The sequence below is a fragment of the Mizuhopecten yessoensis genome, unplaced genomic scaffold (genome assembly GCF_002113885.1).
Source record: "Mizuhopecten yessoensis strain PY_sf001 unplaced genomic scaffold, ASM211388v2 scaffold3837, whole genome shotgun sequence".
NCBI lineage: Eukaryota > Metazoa > Mollusca > Bivalvia > Pectinida > Pectinidae > Mizuhopecten > Mizuhopecten yessoensis.
In genome coordinates, this window is record NW_018405244.1 from 123,002 (window position 1) to 140,982 (window position 17,981).

Sequence of the window (17,981 nt, forward strand, 5' to 3'; positions counted from 1 at the left end):
TTCCTCACTAAAATGACAAAACATACAAGTTTCGATATTTTATTTTTTCTAAAGAAGATGGACATAGCAGCGAAAAATAATTCTTAGAATAGTTTCGACCTTCTGAAACAAACTGACTATCGCAATAAAACTTTACCTTTGTTTTTGTTTTTGTCAAACAACCGAGACATCTATTTTGCCAGGTTCTGCATTGGAAATGAAAGGCTATGTAGCCATAGCCTTTATGTTTTTTCGTAGACGAGAATCCTTACCTGTGTTTACCGGTCCTATCTAAGCCATCTTTACACAGTGACGTTCTAACCACATCAGCTTTAAATGTTTTCAGCTGTACTGAAACTCAGATATATGTATCCCTTGTGACATACCTACAGTGCTACGGTAGATCAGACATAGCCCGCTCTACTTGGTCATTACTGCTGATAGCACACCGCTGTGATAAGGCTATGTGAACTGTAAGCGTGTACTGAGCAGCACCACGGGGCCTTGTTTAATTTTATAATGCCATATATAGAATGTCTGCATACACCTGAGTACGTACGACCAGAGCAGTAACAACAATCACCCGTCACTGTATTATTGATAGCGCAATCCCTGAAACCTCAGTCGACATGATGTACGAACTGGCAGACACCGACCACATCCTCGCCAAGGCGAGGTACGGCAACCCACGGAGACCCCTACTTATCTGCGGACTCGTCGCCCTGGTGTTGGGGCTTGTCCTAGGTCTCCTGATCGGTCGCTTCGGACTGTGTCCGGACAACGAACCAGAACCAGCGTCACAGAAAAATGGAGTATTCCTACCAGGTGTTTCAAAACAGATTATCCAAGATGGCGACCCAACGATCAGTGATCTACTCATCAATAGCATCAGCAGTGAAAACATCAGGCAATACCTGCAGTAAGTAGATTGGGTTTTTTTGGGGGGTAGAGATCTGATACACTCTTGTATACCACACACGTCAATAGTATCGTACTCTTGTCATTTGGTCTCTAGTCGATTTGTTACCGGCAAAACATAAGTCTCTCTTTTTTTTTGTAAGTTGACAAGTAAGTAAGCTAAGTCTAGATTTTATTTTCGAAACCTAACCGGTAAATGACCTATATCGTTTTAATATTCTAAACAACAAAACTAAAGTGTCAGTGAACGCATACCGTATAACGGGTTATTTTGACGACCAAAAATTTGGGAATTTTTCCATATTACTGATGTTTCAAAATAAACACTTCAAATTTTGACGATCTACCAGATGCTACGAGGCAGGCTTCCTTATTTTAGAATGTTTGTCTGTTTGACATTTCTATATAAAAGCTTCTGTACGTACGTCCCAAAAGAATATTGCTCACTGGATAGTAATTAGCATAACAGTCAAGTTTCGAGGTATAGTGCACTGGGAAGTAGAATGGGATCGTCTTAACACTTCTCACCAAGTGAAGTAATATAACGCTAATAAATAGTGGTCTATGTGTTTATGCCCGTGTACACACAAATAACATAAAATGAATCCGCTATGCACTTGTTCCCGTAAAGATGTGTTTGTTATTTAAAACTCTACCCGGCTAGCCGTCTCGGGGTGTGATTTTGAATGTAAATAAATACCAAAGTCAAACGAATATATGTATACGGAATGTAAATCAAGGACAACGGAATTAGGTTTATGTACCTTTCTTATACGACATAATGTGCCCACTTGATACTGAACACAGCTTAATTAGTCTTAGGCAGTGGCAGATGACAAAGAAACGGGATAGAAATACTCACGATCAGAGTTATCCTTGTGTGTGTTGTATAACTATGTCTATGTTTACAATCTTTGTCTCACAGTATTGCCATAAGTAAGTTATCCCTTACATAGATGTATATCAAGTCATTTTGTTTAATTCAGTTTCTGTTTCATAAAATAATTCATGAATAATCTTATCCGTAACAATCTATTCAGTACTGAGCTGTTCAGGCTCGACATAGGAAGGTTGGTCTTCCATTTTATATAATGTGAACAGTGCACCGACATCATCGGTAGTAGCAGTTTATGTTAGTAATACACATGGGTAACATGAAGGACCTTCACTACAATGCTCTCAACAAAGGAAGGTTAGAAATTATTATCGTAAGGGTTATATGGTGAAGTGGTTAGGTAGATGGAGGATTTCTTGACCGGTAGAAAAAAGAAGTGGATTGCTAAGATGATATTGAACAAATTTCACCAGAGGGATTTCAAAAGGTAGCGTTATCATCCCACCTCTCTATGCCATTGGAAGAGGATGATGATTATAATAACACAAGACTAAGGCGGCAATCAGAGCTGCACAACTTTTAAGGCTAAGTCAGAGAGGCAATTAAACATACAAAACCTTTTAAGATTGGTAAGAAAGGCATTAAGACCTATACAACGCTTTTAGATAGGTCAGACAGGTAACATGACACAGCCTTTTAGGATAAGTAAGAAAACTAGATCCTTGGGTTCAATCAATGCGAATGGTAGACATAATATAATGACCTGCAGATGTATGAAGATATTCAGGTTCCCAAGAACAAAGCACCTTAAAACAAGAAAAAGAAGTGGACAACGACAAAACTTCAATTTTGTTGTTGGCAATAAATCACGATATAACTATAGTCATGCAGCTGTATACAACGGCAATAGGATAACGTGAGCAATGTGAAGTAGATAAAACTCGATCTGGTCGACCAATAAGGGAATGGGGCAGTCACTGACACTTAGTGACATTTTAACTCAGACTAGAGTAACACCAGGAAGTAAACAAATAAACCTGTGGTGGTATCACAAAAAGGAACATTTATTACGGAGACATAACGGCATACGTTCAATGGATCAGTATCAACCTTGCAAGGTTAAGTAAAACCAGCATTGAAAAGGCGAACGGCTCGGCGATTCTAAATGATGGATATGTAACCATGGCGCTTCTCATCAAAAACTGATGTAAAATCAAATTCGTTTTTTGATCAATAAACGCTGTTTGGCTATTATTCAGAGACCTGTCTGAGCTACCCCATCTCGCGGGGACGGACGCTGACTACCACCAGGCTAAGGAGCTACACGACTTCTGGAAACAGGAGGGACTGGACGAGGTCTACATCACGCCGTATGACGTCCTGTTGTCATACCCAAACGTCACTGATGACGACATGATGAACCGAATAGAGCTGATCAACGCCACCGGCGGAGTAGTGTACCAGTCTCCGCTAAGGGAGGCAATTCTACACCCGAGTGAGAACAAGAGTGGTGTGGTACCGCCCTTTAATGCCTACTCCCCACCAGGGGATATACTGTCTGTAAGGAAATACTGGTTGCTGTTAGCGTACTGGTTAAAGAATATTAAAATTTGTTACCACCACTGTAGTTGACCCAGTCATGTCGACGCATATCGTCCCGTGCGACTATATTTACACAATATTGATATTAACATATATCAGAATCCTTGTTGTTTACTTATAGGGTTCCTACTTAAGTAGAAGTCATGGCTATGGTTGCTGGTGAATAAACCACAGATTGTATTTTCATGAATAGACTAGATTTTTCGTGTGTCGTATAAGCTGTTAAGGATGTCGATGTTTTCTTATCATGCTCATTTATGCGCCATGTGGTTTTGGTGTCACCTCCAAGTTCTCGGTATGAAGACGTGACATTTCGTGGATTTGACCTTAATTTACATGACGAATGTCGTTATAAAGCAAAGGACGCTTATCCGTCCGGAACACCTGGTCTTATAATCCTTGTATTTTCCCAATGATCGCCATGTATATATTGCCTTAGTTCATATATTGCTCTAGTTTTATCGATTTTGTGTTCGAATTATGATTTTGTTAAAACTTATTCTCTTGTTGTTTTTGGTTATACCGACATACAGCTTCCTTTGCATGTTTCTGTTTTTACCAGGAGCGACTCTTTTATGTAAATTATGGTAGAGTAGAGGACTATTGCGGCACAGATACCAACAACTCTCTGAACGTCACCGGAAGTGTCGTCATAGCACGGTACGGCAAGATATTCAGGGGCGACAAGGTATGTATACTTGACAAAGTATCTTTCTTTGACAAAGTTTGTACGTCATTTCCTGTTTATTGGACCGTAAAAGCATTTCCAATTGATATCACGCAAACCACTTATCAAGCTGCAAGAAAATATAACTCGTACTTGAAGTTTGTTTTTCAGCATGATGCTCGGCAATGCTTCCTCTTTAGAAAAAGGTCGTTGTCCTTTATGCTGTTTTGTATTGTTCGCACTGCGATCGCTTCAGGTGACGTTCCCTTAATGTTCATTGTAGGTGAAGATCGCAGCCCAACATGGAGCTATAGGCATTATCATCTTCTCCGACCCTGCCGACTACACATTGGACGGTGACACGTCACGTGTCTACCCAGATGACTGGTGGCTTCCTCCAACAGGGGCCCAACGGGGTACAACATATCTACGAACTGGTGACCCTTTGACCCCGGGATACCCTGCAACAGGTTCGTTGACGTCAGTAATGTTGCAATATAGACTGATTAAAGTAGTGATGTGACATAGAAAATACGACATAAACATGTTATGATGTAGTCTACAAGAAGCATTTTATTCTTAGATGTTCATAAACAATTGCTACCTGTTCAGATTTAAATTATAAAAATACATTTCTCACGAACTATACACAGTATACATGTACTTAGTTGTGGCAATAGGCCGAATATAAAACATGAGTGTGAATGTGACCAAGCCCCGAGTGATTCGACATATAACCCATTCTATTAATTATGTCTCCAGACACGGCATTCCGAATCCAAGAGGACAGTCCAGAGGCCCAGCTGCCAACTATTCCTGTTCATCCTATTGGATATGGAATTGCCCAGAAAATCCTCGAGTAAGCGGATTTGTATATTCCATGATCAGTAGAGAGTCCACAACGAGTTATGGTTGTTATTTTTATTTTATTTTTATCTAACTCATGTATTTTCATAATTTTCATTAAGACAAGGTTTTCCGAGTAACATAAGGTGAAAATTTACAATTGAAGAAGAGTTAGTTAGGATAAACAACTATCATTTGTCGTGGAATTTCTTTCCGTAATAATCAATTTAACGTCATTTATGGTGTTTTTTGTTGAACAATACGGAAACGTTCCCTTAGGAAAGGCTGCTTATTTGCCGCTGAGGATTTGCATAAAACGTCACATACTTATTGACGTCTTATTGTGATGTCATATTTGAAGGCCATGAAGTAAGAATACCAGGTTACAAGAATCTCATAGCCAGTGAAATTGCTTATTAGGCATTACACGCAATTGCTACGTAAACAATTGGCTAGTTTTACGTAAGGTATTGGCGTCACTTGTATGACAGCAACTTATTTTTGTGTTTGGCGTTAGGTTGTATATTACTGTTATTACGACGTGTACATCATGTTGATATATGGTTCATCCTAATAAGATGGACATTGAAACATACCGTTTTAAATTATCTAGGCAGATGTCTGGTGATGTGGTACCAGAGGACTGGAGAGGCAAGCTTAACCTTACTTACAGATATGGCGGCAAACTGAAGGAGACCGGTTGGTACGTCAAGACACGCGTGACATCCAGGCATTGTTAAAGTTAACTGAAATGAGGTTATTTATCATAAATTGAATATCGTGTTGCATACATATGTTTCTAAATAAATGTTAAAAATTGTCAATATGAAATGAATAAGATGATTTACATCGATACCGTCGACTTTTCAGACAATGATATGGAGGCATTATGAAATGTCATATATATTCAATGGAAATAGCATTTGATGTTTGTGTTGATATTTTGATCGTTATTTCAGGAAGATCCGAATGTTTATTTCTACTCAGAACGCGATGCGTCGAACCTTTAATGCGTTTGGGATCCTCCGTGGAGCTATAGAGCCAGGTACTACATGTCGTGTAGCGGTCTATCAATGTATACTGTATGAGGTATCGAATGGCAAGCGCAGGTTATACGATATGTTCTAGTTGTCACAAGCCACCACAACAAGTATGTTTCCCAACACAATGCAACCTGTAATACAGTACGAAAATGCTTGTTTTCAACAGTGACAGAATAACAACGACATCTACATTACACCCTGATACCTATAGAGCCATTTGGTGTAAGGAATATCTCATCACCGGTAAAAATTGAATACGCCTGATCACGGCGTTGCAAAGCTTTGATACACCTGGGTAAACACCTTTGCTTGAATTTTAATTGCTACCAACAGTAAGAGCTAGAGAATTTGTCCATGGATCAATATTAAAAAGGATCATATTTGAGTGATGGCAGAAATATAATATATTGTAACATGAATGTTTAAATCGATTTCAGACAGGTACGTGTTGATGGGTAACCATAGAGACGCGTGGGTGTTTGGTGCCATTGACCCCTCAAGTGGCACGGCCGTTATGAAAGAAGTCTCAAGGGCAATGGGCAACTTGGTGAAACAAGGTAATCCTGTTTACGGTGACCACGAGTATCCATGGTGATAGGCAACCTGGTAAAATAATGAAACACTGCTATTAGTGACCACGCGTATCCATGGTGACGGACAACCTGGTAAAATAAGGAAACACTGTTATCAGTGACCACGCATATCCATGGTGACGGACAACCTGGTACAATAAGGAAACACTGTTATTGGTGACTATGTGTATCCATAGTGATGGACTATCCGGTAAATATAGAAAGCCTCTCGTCACTGTAGCAACCATGCTATCCATGGTGTTGAACAACCTGCTAAAGCAAGGTTACCCTGTTTAAGTCGATCACATGTCACCATGGTATTCGACAGCCTAGTAAAATAGGAAACACCATCTCGACCACGTGTAAGTCACTTTCATTTCATTTTCTAAAGGGACAACATATGCCATTAGCTATTGACGACCTATTTCAATGAGGTGAACTTGTCCGTATCGACCATATATATCCCTGACGTTGTACGACTGGGTACATTAATTGTTCTTTGTCGATAACAATTGTTAAAACACCATCAAATGTGATTATATAATAACCACAAGACGCTTGTGCGCGTACCTCAAAAGTCAGCCAACCCATACGAACGGCAAAATATATATATACATGTATAAAGGAGCTACAACCCTCAATGTGTCCAAAATAACTATTCACGTGTATACTAACCATATCAATCTGTGGAATTTTACTATCGCTCCGATACACTGTATTCAGTGTAAGAGAAGGCTGTACAGTAGGCACTCGCTGTCCAGTAGTTTGTATATGACTCGGCGGTAAAGCCACAGGCAACGTGATCGAGGTACCTCCTTCATACGATATTCATTAATAATCATAGGAGCTATAATCCTGACAAAACCAGGCTGATTGTGTGGACGACGAAAGTCTGTCTGCACGTTTTTTGTGATCGATAGCTCATCTCGACAGGTACCGACTGCCTGTATTTGTCACGCATCGATTACTGCTGTTACTAATGATGTGTAATGAAATAAAACAGATATATGATTTATTTGCGACAGCAGTTGTGTCAATCAGCGCAATGATACTTTAAAAAAAAAAAAAATCTGAAAGGATGTTTACTTACCATTTACAAAATATTTGATTGGTAACTGATGGTCGTATTAAATTCAATATTTGAAGAAGAAAAATTCAGATTAAATGCCAAACCAAGAAAGAACGTGGACGCCGGGGAGTAGATTGTTCGAAATATTTGACTTCTTAGTTTGGCCTATCCTCGTAAACTAAAAAGCCGTTTATATTAGCATGAGTAACATTATATCTCATTATCTGTCCCTAGTTACACGCAATCTTATTATTTTGTAATTTAATATGGCACTTTTTATATCCTTATTTAACGTCAGACGTTTCAACACATTTTTGTATTCATAAATATCATATCTTCTTCAGTTTATAAGTTTAGATTGTCAAAATACCTGCAGAATATAACTTATAATTGTTGCTCTTATCTACTTGGTTTAATAATTGACGATGGAGTGTGTTCTTTAAAGGAAAATGGCGGCCGCGGCGTACCATCATATTCTGTAGTTGGGGTGCGGAGGAGTACGGGCTTGTGGGCTCCAGCGAGTGGATAGAGGTAAGAGTCTTTATCATCTCCTGATCGGGTACATGTCTTTGTATTAGTATGCTGATTAAATGTTCCGTAAGGTTGATAGCTTATTTCGAAATTATTTCGGTAATTATTGACTGAAATCGATGAAATTTCCATATTGTTTAAATAAAATAATACATTATTTATTTTTGTTTCATTAGCTTAATCCTTGCTTACATCTCTTAATTTATTTATTCGAGAATTGTACCAGAGACAATCAAAACATGGAGCTAATTTGTTTGTACTGTATGTGGTTAGTATGTGGTATGTAATTATTTAACCTAGGTTTATACATGCTAAATTTATGTGATCTTCACCTATATTATATTAAGCAATACGTGAAAAACCTGGCCGCCCGTTCCCTGGCTTACGTCAATGTGGACATCGCCGTAGAAGGTTCGTATAAAGTACTGGTGCTTTTAGTGAGCATCGTCAGACTAGGTAAAAAGTTACATTTTACTAGATTAGGATCCCTGTGCAGATTCAGGGGAAATTAAACCTGTGGTATCTCGGTGCATGTCGTAAGAGGCATCTTACGTGGGGCCCCCTGCAGATTCCGGGGATATTTCTTTAGTGTCTTTAACAATATAAACGTCGAAGAGACCAAAATTGACCTGTTGCTCAAATTGCAACACTCAGGATCTGTCCTTTCCATTCTGTCTTCCCTTCTTTTTCTTTTCGGTGGTGTCTACCTAGACACCCGTCTTCATATGACCTTGACTGTTGCGAGGATATTAGACCCCAAACAGACAGGTGCTAGATTAGGACGTTTTACGTCAATGTTAACATTCGTAACAAAATGGACAATTCTTAAACATTGCCCAAAGCTGTTCAACAGAAATGAAAACCTTCATAAGTAACACCTTGCCAATTGTTCCCCGATGAATTTATAATAGTGTGCAAGTTAAACCTTAGTATTGAATCCATGTTGCTCAATTTAAGTCAAAGTTCCCGGTTTTAACTGTAAGCAATAGGTGTTTATAAGAAAAACTTCATTGCGCAATCGTTGTTTCAAGGCATCGATTTAATCTGTCAAAATGAAAACGTATTATTAATATAATATTTTCCATAGCACAAAGTTTTTGTTGTCGCTATATACAAAATCAATGGTATCAATTATCTACTACGGACTAATAATATACCAGTGCAGTGATTCGATACAAGTTATATGATAAGGGGAGTATTGTTGTCATATGAAGTTTAACGTCTGAATATATATTGTAAATCGACATTATGGTTTCATCCATTATCTCGTGTCAGGAAATTACACGGTTGAAATAAAAGCGACTCCACTTATGTACCGCAGTTTGTACGACGCTACCAAAAAGGTAAGATTTATATGTCATAACATGTTTTTTACCACAGTTTACCTATTGTAAATATATATATCATGTTAACAGATAACGTTTTACCAACTGGTATGAACCAGGACTGTGGAATAATTTGTAATAAAAGAGCATACATAATAACGATAAATAACTCGAATGCATCATCGTTATCAGTTGGATGTATCATAAAGGAATGATATCCATAGATGATTTATAATATTTCCATTTCAATATATTACCACAGTGATTTCCCTGGACGATCTTGGTAGTATACATCTCATTATAATGAAATGTTGAGTTGACGTTTTCTTTTGACTGTAACTATTGTAATTGTGTATAATGGTCATGTTTCTAGGTGAAAAATCCTAACCAAGAGGACCTCGCCAAAGGTATGCCGACAGTGTATGATAAATGGCTCAGCACAAGCCCCACCAACGGTTCTTCCTTACCCAAGTACGTCACACCATCATCCATATAGACAAGTACAATGTAAATATGTACAGCATTACACAAAACTGAAGAATAGGCAAGTCCACTGTAATAATATGTACACCATCTATATTACACAAAGAAAAGAGCGTATAACTGAAACTTTGCTAGTGCAGTATATTAACCTTAAGGGTAGATATTGTAAGAAGTTAACAAAATCATACTTACATGTGTATAAGATATTCAAATCGCAACAAAATCATACAAAGGTTTATACATCAAAATAACAATAAAATCATTAAAAGATTAAGATTAAAAAATAACAATTAAACCATAAAAAGATTTGATGTGCATATAAGAACAAAATCATGTAAAGATTTCGATATTAAAATAATAAAATCATACCAAAGAAAATAGATATTGAAATAACAACAATATAATACAATGGTTTAGAAATTGAAATAACAACAATATCATACAAAGATTTCAATATTAAAATGACAACAAAACCATACAAATATTTAGATATTATATAAACAATAAAATCACACAAGATTTTGATATTAAGATAACAACAAAATCATACTAAGATTTTGATACTTAAATATCAACTAAATCATACATATAGTAAGTAAGATTGTGTACGTTCTTATCGAACTCAATACGTTTACAATCTTTCTGTGTATGTCCATTTCTAACGACAACGCTGGACATATACTAAATACAGAGATAATACCCGCAACAATGTCTTCCTGACAGGATCCCCTTCCTTGGAGCCGGAAGTGATTATGCCAGGTTTGTGCAGTCTGTGGGACTTCCTTGCGCTGACATGTCTTATACGTACGATAAAGTAAGTACGTCAGGAGGTATTATATTTAATGGTGGTGACTTCAACCTTTTTGTAATTGTTGTAATAGTCTATATGTATATGGTAGCTATCAACTTCGTAAGGGCACCGCATTTGAGTTGCGGATGCTCTGAAATAATAAATGTATCCTTCTTTCTTACTGTCTGTCTACACTTTCTTTTCCGGAGATTATCTTCGAATCCAAAAGACTAATCTTTTTGAAATATGACATGGTGATTTGATGAATTGGGTTTTTAAATTCCAATGTTACTGTTACTAGTATAAACCACGGGAGTGTGGTCAAGCACAGGGCGTGCCCCTTGCTGACCTGTCATGGTTCTATTTATTATATCCATTCAAAATCGGGGGGACTCTCTCTTTCGTCCTCTTCTAGGTGGACATTTTAGGGACAAAACTTGATGTACTACCACAATCATTTGTACTTTTTTCGACCTTTCTGATTTCTATTCCATGGCATCTATGTCACGACACCCATTGGCATAGGAAATAAATGTCCCCAAACACATTTCTCATCACGACAATCCATCCAGCCTTTAGTATTAAAGAAAGTTTGAAAACCGTTTTGGTTAGTGAAATATTTAACGAAATTCATCGTCTTATGTAAAAATTCGAAGGGCATTACTACATTTTGCAGAAAAAGTATCATCTTGGTTCCTACCCACTGTACCACTCTGTGTATGAGACCTTCTACGCCATGGACGAGCTCATTGACAGAGGATTCAAGGTAATCACGTGTTTGGGATTAGTCCGCCGTCCTCACCATCGTATGTGGTATAAAACGTGTTGTCCTTGTATGTTTATATTAAGGTCTAAAAAGCATAATGTTTGCTTGTTTTTTAAAGTCGTAATTTAATTATTTGTCTGATTATACCAGTTACCATCTTAACCGTTCGTAAGAAGTCTCGAGCAGAGAGCTTTATAATGAATTATAGGATCTGACAAATAATTTTCTTTTTCAATCTACAAAATTATGTCAATATTTTTCAACGAGACGACAGTCTGAATTGGTGAAAATCTTATGAGAAATACAAATTACGATATATCAAGTGTGATAGTAAATGTATATATATATTTTACCTTGTTTTACTTTGAGTCTTTTACACCAGTCACACTGTTAATTAGCTGTGGGGTTCTGACATTGGTTGGTAAAACATCACATGATTAGGTTAACATCAATGCTACAATCCTTGGACGTCATTTTTACGATTTATTGTAATTGAAGTAAGCGTGTGCGTAAGGAAGTTTTGTCAATCCCTGTCATTGGTTTACAGCTGGAGTGAAATTTGTTTTGGTACCGTTTATCATAGTCTGCAATGTCCACTTCAATCGAGGTGCTACCTGCGTAGTCCCGGTCAGAATGGACGGCAGTGTGTAATGGTACAACCATTCCCTTATACTTATGTTATGATGACAACATTTTCACAGAATGCTATAATCAACTATAAATTTAAAAACCTCTTATTATATTGTTGGTTTAAACAATATTATATTTACAAATATGCTGTACATAATATATAATTTTACATACTGTAATATTAGGGATCTGGCAACAAGAGTAGGCTCTTGTATTAAGCCATCTCCCAATTATATATTATATTGTTGAAACGGTATTAACAGATTGCTCCGAAATACATTATTTCTATAAAATATAACGACTTGCTGACGGACAAACTTAAACACAGGATTCCTATAGATGATGGTTGATGAAGGCTATCGACAAGTTTTATTATTGCCATCATGATCTCATTGGGAAATGTGACTTTTAAAGTTCTATTGTTTTATGATCTTCAATAGCGTGTCTTTTAGCATGGTCATTAGTTATGCCTTGTTGTTACGATGTCACTTCATTGGTTCTTCCCATGAGGACGTGACATTACGTGTATTTAAAATAGATCACATGGTTGGTAAAGACGCTTACCTTTCCGGAACGAGTGGTCTTTTCCCCTCATACTTTTCAATGGTTTCTGTGCATTTTTTTGTTTGTTTATACTTTGCCCTTGTTTTATCGATTTAAATTTCGGATTATGATTCTGTTGACACTTTTATATTTTCTTGTTGTTTTTCATTGCACAGCATCACGAGACTCTAGGACAGATAGTATCAGAAATATGTCGTAATCTGGCGGACAGTCTCATCATACCCTTCGATGTCATTGATTTTGCTAAACAACTTGAACAACTGGTCCGTGTTCTGGACAAAGACTATGGCAAACTACTCAGGGACAATGGTATTCGGTTTGGTATGTTACTTTACAAATTTTGAAAATAAGGAGTATATATTCTAATTGTGAACGAGTAGCTATGTGTATGTATAATACATGGGGACGTTTTAATCCAACGTGTAGTCTAGTATGTATCAAATGCAATGAATGGAGACAATCAAGCCGTCAAAAACGCGATTTCATCTTATGAGTTTTGGCAATGGTTAGATCTGGACACGAGTATGTTTGAATTCATACTAGCTGCATTTCTCAATCGCTGCGACCGATCGCTAATTGGTACATGTCAATGGGTTTTTTTCTCAACAGAATGGCTAGAACAAGCAACGCAGAACTTTACCGCTGAGGCCAATAAGTTCCATGATTTGGTAGATAAGGTCAATAAAAACAAGTGAGTGTCAATAAGGCTTTGTCTGCACGGGAAATGATATAACAGATAAAATATGGACAGGTATGCGACAACAGCATTCTACCACTGGTTAGAGAGGCTCATTGCAGGCATTCGTCAATAATAACTAAATCAATATATATCAGCTTCTTTAAATTTAATACATATAGGCCTTCCTCCAGGTATATATTGTATTTAACATTGTACACAAATGCTAATATAAGATGAAAAAACGAAAATTAAGAGGAAATAATTCAGGATTGTTCCTGTTCTATGCTTACTGCTCTTGAGACGTGTTGTCGTTGTTAAATTTGATGACGGTGCGAACCTTTCTTTTTTTTAGTCCGTTTGCCATTCGACAAATTAACGACCAGCTGATTCAGTTGGAAAGGGCCTTCATTGACCCGGCTGGACTCCCAGGGAGGCCTCTCACCAGGTATATAATTTTGTATTTCTTATACCTTTATTAGCATATGGAAACGCAAGACCGAAGTACTGATCAGTCCTTCAAGTATAGGGTAGAAATTCCAGGTAACATAATACATAGTAAAGTATAATAGACAAAAAGTGGATGGGGGTCACTTTATCGTCAACAAAGACAAGATATAAACCCAAAGGCGATACAGCCACTGACAAGGTATCAAAACTAAAAGAAAAACATCATGAACCGAAACAAAAATGCAATCTTATCAAAATCATCTTTGCCTATGCGAAGTACGAAGAAATCGAAGCCATGTAACAGATGATTTAACATAAAAGGAGACCAAAACCATGCGTTCCGGAAGGGAAGGCGTTTTCGGAACCACATGTGGTGCATGTTATGATATCATCAGTTAAAATCATGAGAGTACGTAGGTCACCAACAGTTTAAGACTTAGTGAAGAAGTCTTGTTATCATGATACACACTGGGATCTTAATTATTATTGGATATCAGGTCGTGATGACGACCGTAATATTTCGTGAATTGAAGGCGCTTCGGTAGAAAACATTGGCTAAGTAGTTTATTGTTCGCAAACACATCAGCTAGGACGTGTCTATCCAAAACTCCTGATACTTATCACGGGTTCTGGAGTAGTGAAACAATCTAGGCTGAATGTTATTATTGAGGAAGGGAAAGGTGAGAATGATATTAAATTCGTCACGTTTGATATAGAGTTTGACGTTTACAAGATATAAAGCATACCATGCAGTCACAAAACCACCATTGTAAATACCGTACGTGGTCTCAAACTGTAGATATCTAGCATTATTGTTGTATCATCTTTTTATTTGAAATCAAAGTTTATAAACAGTACGTGTTCTTTCAAATTAGATTATAACAACAATTAGTTGACGTTTTATAAAGAACCCACATATATAGTACTTGGAATTCAGACCAATTGAAATGAGCAATGATAAATACTTTTAACATGCACGTGTTTTACTATCCCCAGACACATCTTGTTCGCACAAAGTAGTGTGAACACCTACGCAGGTAGCAGTTTTCCAGGGCTGGTGGACGCCCTGTTTGAGATAGAGAACACGCCCCCTGCTGATCGAGACCGGAGATGGAATGTGGTTAAGCAACATTTCTCCGTCATCGTTTTTACTATAGGATCAGCTCAGTCAACGCTCAGAGAAGTCACAAAATTCATGCCGGACTGATTTGACGATACGGATTTAATATCACCTCATTATATTACCAAACTTGTCCTTTTGTATATGTGCTCCTCCTTTACAACGATCACTGTCTTTACCGGCTTGTCGAGTAAATCACTTATATAGAGAGGTTCTCCAACTAGCGATGGTTGGTTATTATGTTTATTTAAACCAAGTCAGTTAATGTTCAAATCATATAAAGACACGAAGTTTACCGACTGGCTTTTACAATTGGGAAAATAAATTAATGGAAGTTAGAAAAAAATAAGATTACCAGCCATCAAGAGTTTGGAAACCTTTTTTCTTCCACAAAGTTTAGATTTTATTTGTAAAACAACAGGTTTCCCTTGATGATGGGGAAAACAGTTGCCATGATTGATGGCGTCACCATTGAAGATGACGTCGCAAAGCGTTGTTACCTGACGTCAAAATAAGAAAATTGACAAATGAATTTCTACCACGTACATACTGTATAGTTGTTTAATTTCTCAGGACTTATATCTCACAGTTGTTTTGATCAGAACTAGTTCGCGGGAAATAAATTTAGCGCAACACAGTCAGGTAAAATATAGCGCTCACGAAAGTACCTCTGTGCAATGGAATTTATTATATAAGTGTTTTGTGAATTTAAGGTAAAATGCGATAATGAATTGTTCAATCTTCATTATTCGGCATAATTCAGGGTATTGCTATTCGCTAAGCATTTACTTTCTTGCTATAATTGATGACCGCGTATATAGCGATATCAAATTCCCAGCGAATACTACCAACTAAGCAGTGTGTTCATTGCAAAGTGTGAAATGTTTAATGGTCAAACCAATTTGGCCTTGATTATGATGTCCTAATATAAAGTCAGTAGAAAGTTACAACCGTGTATATCTACAGGTAAAGTAAAACATCAATAGATTCGTATAAAGGAACTATTTTTTCTCCGTTGACATAAACATTAAATAGTTGAATTCTTCATCAGTTTGTACAAACTTGACGGGGGGATGGAGATTCTAAATATTGTGTAATAATGGGTACATACGTATGTAGCTAAAAACACAATTTTCTAAGAATACCTCATGAAAATAATAATTGCACAGAAGCAAAACAATATATATAGTTACAAAATGCAATACTGTACTAAGTGAGTGCCATAAGGATCCTTTTTTATTCTATGTTCTTTCACGTTTGGTACCTTGTGCTTGACAGAATTCACATAATTCTAGTGTGCTATATTATAACAGGTTATCATTGATAATTTCACAATTGTGATGGCGGAAAATATGTCACTGTGTGCGTGTGCGCGTGCATGCTGTGGAGGGGGTTTAGTAAAACATAATTATGCCTATTAAGCAGCCGACGATATTGATTGTAAAAGCTATGGATAGATGGAGGACGCTAGATGGAAAATGGTACAGGTAAGTCTTGATAGAAAGCATGTGTATCTCAATGAAAATTGCCATGGGCAAAACTCGAGTAAAGCCGATTTTGATTTGTGTCGCAGATAATCACCCAACTGTAAACATTCAGTATCATTATAGTATATCCTGGAATTCTGACTAAACAGAGGCAAAACAACATTTGTATCCACAAACTTCAATACTGTATCAAGATAATAATAAGTGTCATTTATAAAATGTTTTATTATATGTGCTCTTTCACGTTCGGTAACTTGTGCTAGATAGAATATCACGTTGTTTTGTGTGTTATTTGGCAACATGTTATCATTGATATTATTTCAATTAAGACGATTGAAAATATGTTCTCTTGTGTGTGTGTATGTGTGTGTGTGTTGGAGAGTAAATGTTACGACTTATGATCACAAGTAGCTAACGGTAGTTTAGTTTAAACAGTTTTATTGTCGTAAATAAGGACAATTGAACACGGTATTGATTGTAACTAAAAGCCATGAATGATGAGAATTAAGCATAATTATGGAAGGAGACAGGTAGGCTTAGAGGGAGAATGGAATTGTGAGAAAACCGCTTTTGTCAAACTTGAGTAAACTGAATATTGATTTGTGTCGTTGACGTACAGTACATCTGTATCAGTATAATATCCCAACTGTACAGTACATCTGTATCAGTATAATATTCCAACTGTACAGTACATCTGTATCAGTATAATATCCCAACTGTACAGTATCATTATAGTATACGGTTTTCATTTCAAGTTTATTTTGTGATACTTTCAGTCGACGTTTTTTTATTCTATTTCATTCGAGCATTACGCAAACTGTTTGGAGCTTTGAAACAAGATTATACGGACTATAAAAGGTTGGGACCGAATCATCTTAAGCTGATGTAGAGAAACACTCGGGCCAAACGACCTGTACAGATGAAGTTGGTTTATAAACGAAGGCAAATTTTGCCTCTTTGTCGTTATCACGGTGTAATCGAAATCCGGTAAAATAAAATGCCTAAGCAGTGATTTCAAAACTGATCACATATGATTATCAAATGTCGCTGGTTCATACGTATACATGTTCAAGATATCAATATTTTCTGTATTATACTTGTATTATCTTATCCAATTAATATTGTAACGAGCGCGCGTCCGGTGCCCACGTCTCACCGGCCGCCGTCGAAGAAGTATGGGGTTCTTGTTTCACCAATATAGTGTGCTTCCTGGATCCTGGATTATCACGGTTGAATATGTTATATCTCCTCTATGTCAGGTCCGAGAACAATGGTCAGAAATAGTCTAGCAGTCTAATTTACTATGCGAAAACTCTAAATATCAACCAAGAGCCCAATTGACAGGTACAAATATAATTTATTAAAGGAACAAGTTAAATAANAAACCTTTTCACGTCCGATCAGGGAGTCGAACCCTGGTTGCCATGGTGAAAGGCAAGTGCGCTATCCACTGCACCACCCGACTACCCTTTATGTCTTTATGTGTTCCAAATATGGTAAGTATAGAATTAAGGACTAGGGGTGGGAGTTGATAATTACATGGTCACTGATTAACTCTGATAAATCACTTCCTCTTGGAGTCGGGCCTATCTATTTAACATGTGCCCTCCATATTTCATGGTAAAAGA

At 37.1% G+C, this 17,981-nt stretch overlaps 1 protein-coding gene across 1 annotated transcript; it reads left to right on the plus strand.

The window, feature by feature from the left end:
- The first annotated feature begins 382 nt into the window (after positions 1-382).
- On the plus strand, positions 383-17,475 carry LOC110448114 (putative N-acetylated-alpha-linked acidic dipeptidase). The gene is made up of 18 exons (XM_021494178.1): positions 383-898; positions 2,992-3,292; positions 3,897-4,022; positions 4,285-4,471; positions 4,764-4,860; positions 5,461-5,550; positions 5,807-5,892; positions 6,328-6,447; positions 7,977-8,062; positions 8,410-8,473; positions 9,338-9,405; positions 9,761-9,858; positions 10,594-10,684; positions 11,337-11,426; positions 12,776-12,941; positions 13,230-13,311; positions 13,652-13,744; positions 14,743-17,475. The coding sequence occupies exons 1-18, from the start codon at positions 609-611 to the stop codon at positions 14,951-14,953; spliced, it is 2,346 nt and encodes a 781-aa protein (XP_021349853.1). The 5' UTR covers positions 383-608; the 3' UTR covers positions 14,954-17,475.
- Positions 17,476-17,981: the final 506 nt, after the last annotated feature.

Excerpts from the sequence above, each read along its gene's own strand:
- LOC110448114 (XM_021494178.1), top strand. The coding sequence starts at position 609 with ATGATGTACGAACTGGCAGACACCGACCACATCCTCGCCAAGGCGAGG. Across the intron at positions 6,448-7,976 it reads GGGCAACTTGGTGAAACAAG|GAAAATGGCGGCCGCGGCGT; the intron begins GTAATCCTGTTT and ends TGTTCTTTAAAG. Across the intron at positions 13,312-13,651 it reads GATAAGGTCAATAAAAACAA|TCCGTTTGCCATTCGACAAA; the intron begins GTGAGTGTCAAT and ends TCTTTTTTTTAG.